Source organism: Callionymus lyra, chromosome 5 (assembly GCF_982586985.1).
Source record: "Callionymus lyra chromosome 5, fCalLyr1.hap1.1, whole genome shotgun sequence".
In the NCBI taxonomy this organism is placed as follows: Eukaryota; Metazoa; Chordata; class Actinopteri; order Syngnathiformes; family Callionymidae; genus Callionymus; species Callionymus lyra.
Window position 1 is genome coordinate 16,734,357 of NC_141822.1, and position 9,739 is coordinate 16,744,095.

At 36.3% G+C, this 9,739-nt stretch overlaps 1 protein-coding gene across 2 annotated transcripts in view; it reads left to right on the forward strand.

Annotated features, from left to right (window-relative positions):
* Positions 1-6,137, forward strand: part of LOC148079559 (ras-specific guanine nucleotide-releasing factor RalGPS1) — a 58,349-nt gene extending 52,212 nt beyond the window's left edge. For both annotated transcript variants that reach the window (XM_087791163.1, XM_087791164.1), the window contains exons 12-20: positions 295-421; positions 489-640; positions 715-763; positions 852-932; positions 1,602-1,707; positions 1,776-1,868; positions 2,263-2,368; positions 2,439-2,530; positions 3,544-6,137. In XM_087791163.1, the coding sequence (XP_087647289.1) occupies positions 295-421; positions 489-640; positions 715-763; positions 852-932; positions 1,602-1,707; positions 1,776-1,868; positions 2,263-2,368; positions 2,439-2,530; positions 3,544-3,573 (836 nt within the window). In that variant the 3' untranslated portion in view covers positions 3,574-6,137. The remainder of the gene's footprint in view (positions 1-294; positions 422-488; positions 641-714; positions 764-851; positions 933-1,601; positions 1,708-1,775; positions 1,869-2,262; positions 2,369-2,438; positions 2,531-3,543) is intronic.
* Positions 6,138-9,739: the final 3,602 nt, after the last annotated feature.

Genomic DNA, 9,739 nt, shown 5'->3' on the forward strand with positions numbered 1-9,739 from the left:
CAGAAAAGGGCCGAGACGGTGCAGGTTTTTGTTCCAACCAGTCGAGCACAAATAAGTTAACTAATCAGGTGTCGGCTTAAACAAGCAACACCAACTGATTACTGTCTTCAGACGCCTGATTGGTTCAACTTTATGTGCTGGACTGGTTAGATACAAATCCTGCACCGTCTCAGCCCTTTTCTGGACCAGTTTGACACCTGTGCGGCCTAAGTCGTCGTTTCATTCTCAAATACCTTCGATGAATTCTTTCATCAACGTTAAATCTTTTTGACACTGGATGAAAATGTGTTGCAGGTGTTTCAGAGGTGTCCGTCTCCATGAGGTACAGCCGTCGACCCACCTGTCCTGATGCCTCTGTAGGGGTCCGCATCCCCACACCGCCCCCGTCCCACCACAGGAAGAGCCACAGTCTGGGCAACAAGTGAGTGTGAAGGAGGATGAATATGAAGATGTGACTTTAGAGTTAAATTTCTAAACATGTCTCCCAGCATGATGTGTCAGTCCGGCATGTCGGAGAGCAGAAGTGCCACATTTCCCATAGAGAAAGCGCGCCACCTGCTGGACGACAGCTTCCTGGAGTCTCAGAGTCCGGTCAGGAACGACCCCCAGAGCACATCTGTGTCCAACGGCCTCTCGCTAGGTCTGTTTGCTCAAGAGCGTGAGTCACAACGATGCTCGTCCTCTGGCTCTTCTGATCGTTCTTTCACATCACAGGCAGCAGCGAGAGCTCCTTCGCCGAAGACTTGTCGCCTGGGATGGAGAGGTGAGGGCAGAGTTCATCATCATCATCATCATCATGTATCACTAAAGATGTTTATCCCACACTGACGCTACACTCGTGTGCCCAACAGGGGGCGCATGTACGCAACTCTGGGTCCCAACTGGAGGGTTCCTCCTCGCAACTCGCCCAGGAGTCGCAGCTACATTTTCAGGTGTGAATCCTGAATACAAGAATATAATGTTTATGAGAACAGTCGGAGGTCACAGGAGGTCACTTTTCTAGGTCAGGGGTCAACCGCCTTCATTATGTAAATAGCCAAGAAGTTAACTTGTTTGCCTGCTTAACTTATGAAACTATAATTAATAGTTAATATTTCAGAAAATATAGTTAATTTCATGAAACAAATTCGATTAACATATAAATTAAAAGTGTTTTTTGTGATAAGGCTCTAAATTAATTTGAGCTAAAATACAATACAGGGCTGTTTGAGTCCTCTTCAAAAATTAAATACATTTAAATAATTGCATTTAACAGTTTTGTCATTAATAATGCCATCATTGCTTCCATTTTTCTTATCAACAAATGTTGTTTTTTTAATTTGTTTATAGAGCAGTTAATTGTACTTAAAAAACAACAAAATACTTCTTTTTTTTTCAATTTTAAAGACATTTTTCTCTTCATAATGAGTGTCTCTAAACTGCAGAAGCCATGTTAGGAGTGTGTAAGATGCATGTTTCTGAACCATGTTCTAGATGTTTGTTGGTGCTCAGACTGTTGTTTCAAAATGTCGTCGACTCGCTCTTCAGCTCTTCAGACGTGCATTTATACTCGGAGGCTTTTCACACTTTTAAACACGAGTTTACTTTTACTTCTCTCTCAGCTCTTCTGCTGGGAACTCCTGCTACGGCTGCAGTGATTCCGGCGGCGTGACGATCGAGGGACCGCTCCGCAGGAAGACGCTGCTGAAGGAAGGACGCAAGCCAAAAGTGAGATCAGCTTTCATGCAGGGAGATTAAAATTAAAAAATATAAATCTTCTTTTTGCTCTGTTTCAGTTGTCGTCCTGGACCAGATTCTGGATCAGTCTGTCTGGATCAACACTCACATTTTACGGCGCCAAATCCCTGAGGGCCTCGGAGAGAAAACATGTGAGCATCAAGTCACTCAGAATCATGTTGCAGGAAAAACAAAAGTAGATTTGAGATGTTTTTTTATTCCAATAATTGAGAAAAAAAAGAAAATCTTTATGAATATCATTATTTTGATGGTTTTAGTTTTTTACATTGTTTTCTAATGATTATAACTTTTACCTGATTTAAACATTAATTCAGATTCAACTTTACTATTTATTTGCTTTTACCGCCACACTAGAGCAATAAACCCAGGCAACCACTAGAGGGCGGCAGTGGTTTTCCCAGAAATTTAACGCTCGTTGTCTCGTTTTAAACTTGATCTAAAGAGACATAAATCTCAAAGTTTCTGATTTGAAATAAAACAAAATGACAAAAATATATATAAAGAACAATTTGTCTTCTATCCTAGTACAAGTCCGGCCCGTGCAAGAAGGTGTGTGTGACCGGATGGATGGTGGTTCTGCCGGACGACCCGGCCAGACCCAACATCTTCCAGCTGAACGACCCGGACAAAGGTACTGGTACAAATCTCTGCTCTCGGTACATGTCGCGATGACCGACATCCTGACGTCGAGTTCTCTGCAGGAAACGTTTACAAGTTCCAGACGGGTTGTCGGTTCTCCGCCATCATCTGGCACAAGAACCTGGAGGAAGCGTGTCGCAGCAGCAGACCTCAGGCACGTCTGCGTTAAAATACTTTTAAAATATCTAGAACTTGCAAGACTGACTGAAGAATAACTTATGTCTATGGAGCAGAAACATTTTTATTCAGCAAAAAGTAAATGTAAAAGTAGAACTTTCTTCCTCCTGAGTCAGCAAAATAAGTAATAATACGTTAATATAATTTCAAATGTTTTTTTTATTGAAATGTATTTATTTATTTCGATTTCTTTAAGATAATTTAATTAATTAAATACATTTTTTCGTTTTACTGAAGAAGAATTTCTCTGTACGGAGCAGAAACATTTTTATTCAGCAAAAACAAATATTGTAAAAGTATAACTTTTCTTCTTGCTGAGTCAGCAAAATAAGTAAAAATACATTAATATAATTTCAAATGGTTTTTTTTAGATTTCTTTAAGATCATTTAATTGAATAATTTATACATTTTTTCGTTTGTTGTTTGCGTTTTTTATTGATTTTTTTTTTAAAACATATAATTACAAAATGAATGATTTTGATATTCCAATAATTTTATAATTAAGTTTTTGAATTCATGTTGGTAAAGTAGTGATGAAGTATTTCAGTACTCTTTTCATACTATGATACCAACATTTTTATTTTGAAATTAAAAGTTGTTTTTTTAAATTATTATTAGAATGAGATTTTTATTTTTATTTTAATTAATTGGAATAAACGTATCAAACTGTATTTAAAATAAATCATTCATTTTGAAAATATTCAATTTATTTGGTTTTAATTATTTGAAAATATAAATAATGTATGCCTAAAATGAGACATGTCAATAGTTAATTACATTATTCAGTGTTCTGATGTTGTGATTTACTTCCATAAAATCATCAAATAATTAGAAAAAAAAGCTCTGAATTAAAGATCATACTTATTTAACTTCTCTTGTTCTATACGTCACTGCTACATATCAGCAACATAAAATTGTATTATTATTAAAATAGTTATTTAAAGGGAAAGAAAATATCTCCATCACACTGGTGTGTGTTTCTGTCTCCAGGTACCAGCAAACCTCATGTCGTTCGAGTGAAGGGACTCTAACCAGCAACCTGTTCTAGTGCCAAACCCGCTCGTCCGGGAGGTCCGATCAAAGCGAGCGGCTCTATGGATGTTTCGGGGAGATTTGTGACGCTCGCTGTCGCTGCTGCCAACACGCTGTTGCACGTGACGTCTGTGAAAATGGCTTCTGTTCTTGTGCCGACAGTGGAGCTGCTGGTTCAAAACTTTTTACTAACCTAGAGCGACGGAGACGAGGACGTCCATTTGTTTTCTTCACTAACACATTTCAGCAGCATGTCATGAAGGAAGCGACGCGTCGAAGGACGTCCTGAGATCTACGTCTCAGACGTGTGTGTAAATAATGTTTATATATTTAAAAAGAGTTTATTTTTCTCACAGCCGGCCAACTGAAGGGAAACCATTGCTCGTGCTGGTGAAGCGCCCCCTGCTGGGCGCTGCTGCATGATGACTGAAGGTGGACGTCCACCCTAAAACTGAGACTAAAGATAATCTTGCAGCTCTGATGCTGAGACTATAGATAATCTCATAGCTCTGATGCTGAGAATTAAGATAATCTTGCAGCTCTGATGCTGAGATTTGGACTAAAGATAATCTCGCAGCTCAGATGCTGGGACTGAGACTAAAGATAATCTCACAGTTTTGACGATGAGACTGAGACTAAAGATAATCTTGCAGCTTTTACGCTGAGACTGAGACTAAAGATAATCTCGTATCTTTTACGATGAGACTGGGACTAAAGATAATCTCGCAGCTCAGATGCTGAGACTGAGACTATAGATAATCTTCCGGCTCTGATGCTGAGACTGGGACTAAAGATAATCTCACAGTTTTTACGCTTAGACTGAGACTAAAGATAATCTTATAGCTCTAAAACTGAGACTATAGATGATCTCGCAGCTCTGATGCTGAGACTATAGATAATCTTGCAGCTCTGATGCTGAGACTGAGACTAAAAATAATCTTGCAGCTCTGATGCTGAGACTGAGACAAAAGATAATCTTGCAGCTCGGATGCTGATACTGAGACTAAAGATAATCTCGCAGCTCTGATACTGAGACTAAAGATAATCTCGCAGCTCTGATACTGAGAGTTAAGCGTTGAACACGTCAGGCTTCATCTCTGTTCTCTGTCCGCAAATCTTTTTTTTATTGACAATGTTCTGGTGACGCTACAGTCGTAAAACCCTCACTTTTAAAAACAACAAGGAAGTGAATCAGTGCCATCAGAATATTGAATGTTGAATTTAACATTGCAAATGAAACCTTATATCTTCTTTATAACTTTTTTTTTAAAGGCATAGATTTATTTATTTTTAAACGATTTCTATATTGAAAGGTAGATTTTTTTTTTTTATTTTTTTTTTTTGATAATTAAGTTTTGAATTCGATTTTTTGCAAAATTGTTGTCTTTTTTACACAAACAGTTTGACATTTTAATTCCAATAATTTAAAATAAAAAAAAATGTAATTAAAAATATTTTTTCATTCAAAGCCTTTTAACTTTATAAAAAAATAGGGTAATATTTCCACCATGATTGGCTGAAAGTATTATATTAATATTATAAGTGTATTTCATAGAAATTAAACAAAAATGTGATTCATTTTGAAAATGAATTTGTTCGAATTTGTTGTTGGTTTGATTAAAAAAAAATTATTATAATTATAAATTCTTTTAAGAAAAATATTGAAAAATCACGAGCCAAAAAAACAAAAGAAAACAGTTTTAAAATCAAACCATCTCAGTTACTTGTGTAAAAACATATCTTTTCTTCTACTTTTCAGACAAGACAAGATTCACTTTAGATGAAGTTCATCAATAAAATCATGTCATTTAGTCCTGATAACTGTTGCCGTACATTATGAGTCTCGCTTATTAAGTTGTATTCAATTATTTATTTCAAATGTCATTCCACTGGCAAAAAGAACTCGTATTAATGGTGTTTTGAACCTGCGACCCGTGAGCGTCACTGCTGGCAGCGATGATCCCTGACGTGTGAAACCAACACAAATGTTTAGTGAACCAACGTGTGAATAGTGTAAATGTTTGATTTGTACATGAAGTTTGTCCGATAATGTGATGGTTTCTCTCCAGGACGTGTGTGAATGACTCAGTATTACTGTCTGAAGTTGGATGTTTACTTCTGCCAATCCTCGCTGTACATATGAAGACCATCTGACTTCGTTTCCACCTCTGTTGTGCGTCTGCTCCAGTAACGTGATGATTTTTTCAAAACCTTGCATAATGTGACGTCCCTGGGATTTAAACCCGCGACACGAATCTTTCACCGCTTCACTGTCATCATCGATCCGCCGTGAGACGTCTTGAGCGAGTCTTTCTTCTTCTTCAGTGTTGACTTCCTTCACCACGTGTCCGGTCGACGCCTCCGTGCACGAGTTTAAACCACATCAAAGTAAAAAAAAAACGAAAAATGGTTTTGTCGGTTCAGTTTTTCACCGTCTTCACGTGGTTGTTCGACTCACATCTGTTGCCAAAAGAAGGATTTCTACGTAGATCAGCTTTTTTAACAGCATTTCAACGTTTTTGTGGCAATAAAAATCCAATGACTTTGACGAATCGATGGTTTTTCATACGTGAATGGATTTTAAAAAAGTCTGTGGAGGATCATTTGGATCTTAACTGATGCTTGTGAATGAAGTTCTTTTAATACATGATCTAATGAATAATACATGAATAAATATTTTGTTTTAATAATTAGTAATTAAATAAATATAAAATAATACAAGTTAAGTTAAAGTAAATAAACTGATAATCATTAAATTCATGTACAAAACCAAAGATGAAACAAATTAAGTTAATAAAAATGTATGGATCAATCAATAAAATAATGAGTTACAATTAATACAATATATACATAAATTACCAAATGGACTATGAACTATTTCACAGTATACGTTCTTTAAAAAAAACAATTTATACTAAAAGATAGTTGTTTTTTTTTAGATAATTGTGTATCGTTAGACCAACATTTTTATACTGAATTTAAAAGCTAAGAAATTAAAAAATATTTAATTTAGCCTAAATCATTAAAATATCTAGAATCTAATCTAGAATGTAATGTATTCAATACATTAAAAATAGTAATAAGTGCTAAAATAAAATGTTTTATGTGAAAATGCTAAATGATTCCACATTGTGATAAGAAAGTTCAGAGCTGCTCCCTCACAATGTTGGTGGTCATAATGTTTTGGTTGTGTCTTCAACCGTCATGTGTGACACGTTGAACAAAGGAATGAACAAGTTAATTGATTAATAAATATATATATATATTTATATGTGAAAGTTTGCGTTCTGCTGTACTTTCAGTCACATGACCTGTGACACACTAGTTTTGATTGACAGCTGAGGATCAATCTTCCTGTCAAAGTGTGGGGTTGAAGGTTGAATTCTGGCGTCCGGATCGGAGGGGGGGGGGGGCGTACTTATGATGCGAGAACTGTGAGTGTCTACTGTTGCAGTGCATTATGGGACTGAGAAGGTTCCGTCTAAAGGCAATCATGACCTTCCTTGACCCCTGGGTCGACTTGCAACGTTGTCACCGTCCACTACTCAGAACCAGAACCGTCAGTCGGTCACGGGTTCTCTCGCAGAAGACGAGGCGGGAGATGAACTTTTGCAGATGGAAAGTTCGCTGATCTCCGACATCTGGACGGACTCTGGAGCATCAAGGGCAGCTTTGCCTGATCCAGCAGCTCATCGTGGCCTCGGGCCCTTTGGTCAAGAACCAAAGTATCTGAGGCTTCCTGCCCCGATCCGTTCCCACGTTTGAGTCCCTTCTTTTGCTAAAGGGTCCCGGCTAGTTGGGGTCATGGACAGATGGACCCATAAACTGGAAGATCCTTGACAGTCAAGTCACCTGTTGGTTTGATTCTCCGGCACGACCAGAGATCCTCCGCTTGGTGCTCCTTGTGGCCATGTTCAGAACTGCACCTCTGCAGTCTAGACCAGGTGTGTGGTTACCTTTCTCAGGGGCCCTTGAGCAATTGGAAATATTCAATTGATACTTTAAATTGTCACATTTTCATATATATTTTCAAAGAAAACCAACTTGAAGTAATATTTAGATTTGAACTGATTATAGAATAATAAGTAACAATTAACAAATAATAATCGATTCCTATCAGCTCGGAGCTTTCCAGTGTCTCCTGTAAATATTATGGAACGCAATATATTGACCAACAAAAGAAAAAAACGACTTGAAAACAATTTTCACTTCAATTATAAAAAAAAACTGCTTTTTAAATTCAATAAAAAACTTTTCTTTTTACTTCAAAACTATTTTTCCATTAATAAAAAAACTACTTTTAACTTTTTATATTTTAATTAAAAAAAACTATGTTAAAAAAACAACTTACAAACTTATTTCATCTTTAATTTAGTAACTAAAATAAGTTTTTGAAAATATTTAAAAAAAAACTTTTTTTTATTTAATCCACTTTTTATTTACTCAACCAATCATTTTATTTATTTATTTATTTGACTGGAGCACCTCTTTCTTTTATTAAAGCACTTTTTTATTCATTTTTTTCTTATTGAAGCAACTTTTTTTAATTTTAAAATGTGTTTCTTTTAGTATTAAATCAACCTTTTTGTATGTAAATGTAACTTTTTTATTGAAATAAATAGGCAAAACTAATTTTATAGTTAATTTGAAAGGGAAGAATTGTGAGTAAAAGTAGCTCCAGTGATCTAGAAAATGAGATTAAGTTTCAAATGTCATTTGTACATTAGTCAAAATTATTATTATTTTATTATAAAAGACATAATGACACACATTTCTCACCCATCATTTGAAACAAACACCAAAAAGATTATTTGTTCAAGCAGATTTTTTTATTGAAACGACTTGTATCGATTAAACTTCTTTTGGATTTTCAGCAGGTTTTAAATTCAAGACGTGAATTCCTCAATCTTGGGCTTTGACCCGGTGACTCCGCCCTCTGAATCAAAGCGGATCCTGATGGTTGCCCGGAGCGAGGACGTGTCTTTAATAAGTGTGTCTGCAGGACTCGGGGTTCAGGAGGCAGGAAGCGTCTTTCTATCTCGCGGTGTATCTGACGCAGGATTTCCTCGCTCAAGCTTGAAGTCGGAGCAGCAGCTAAGTGGGATTTGGGGGGAAAATTTGAAGCATGCACTTGAGGAGGGAGACGGGCGTGCACGGTGGACTCCTCTTTCTGCACACTCTCCTTTTATGAGCATGCTGGGCTGGAGTGGATCTGAAGTTTCCACACATGGAGGTTTAATGATATTAAAATGAAATATTAGCTTTAGCTCAGAACTTTTGTTCTGGTTTGTAGCGACTGAACCTAGAGTTGCTTCTTAACATTTAGCTTTAGTGGAATCTCCACTAACTGTTGACTAAATACACACGAAAAAACCTCTGATAAAATGTTGCTTAACTCCGTCATCAAGATACGAGCTAGCTGCTAGCGTAGCCGCGGACAGGTGTCAGCCATCTTGAATGTTTACGAGTGAGGGCGAGGCGGCTCCGCCGTTATTAATGGCGTCTGGCTCAGAGTTCACGCCGAGAAGCGACGGCGCACGACGGTGGAGTGATGTCAGAGGACGACGTTTCTGATGTAACAATAAACAAATGAGTTTTTGTAATTCGGTGTGTCGGGCCCTCCTGGTGCCGCCGGGGCCTCAGTGCAATGACAGACTGGAGAATAGTCGTTAGTTGTATTACTTTCCAGCAAGATATCGCTACAAGGTTTTCAATTATTTCGTTTTTAAATCATAAAAATAATTTTACAAAAACAAGTTGAATCAATAAAATAAATGTTTTTGACAAATTTGTCAAAAAATTAATTCCTTCAAATAAAGACACCAATAATCTACCCATAATGTGGCCCCAAAAACAAAAGAAAATTACTCCAATAATTTTAGAGTTTAATTTTTTTAATTAAAGAAGTTTTTTTCATTTACAAGAAACCTTTTTTTTTTTTATTAAATAGTATTTTTTTAAGCAACTGCTTTTTAGATTTTTTGTTTTTATTGAAAATGTTTATTAAGCAACCTTTTTTATGTAGATATATTGCTTTGGTTGGCGAAACTTTTATCTATTAAAGCAACTTTTTTAATTGAAAATTTATATTTCATAGTAGATTTTTCTTATTGAAGATTTTTATTTAAGTTACTTTTTTAGGAAAAAAAATAAT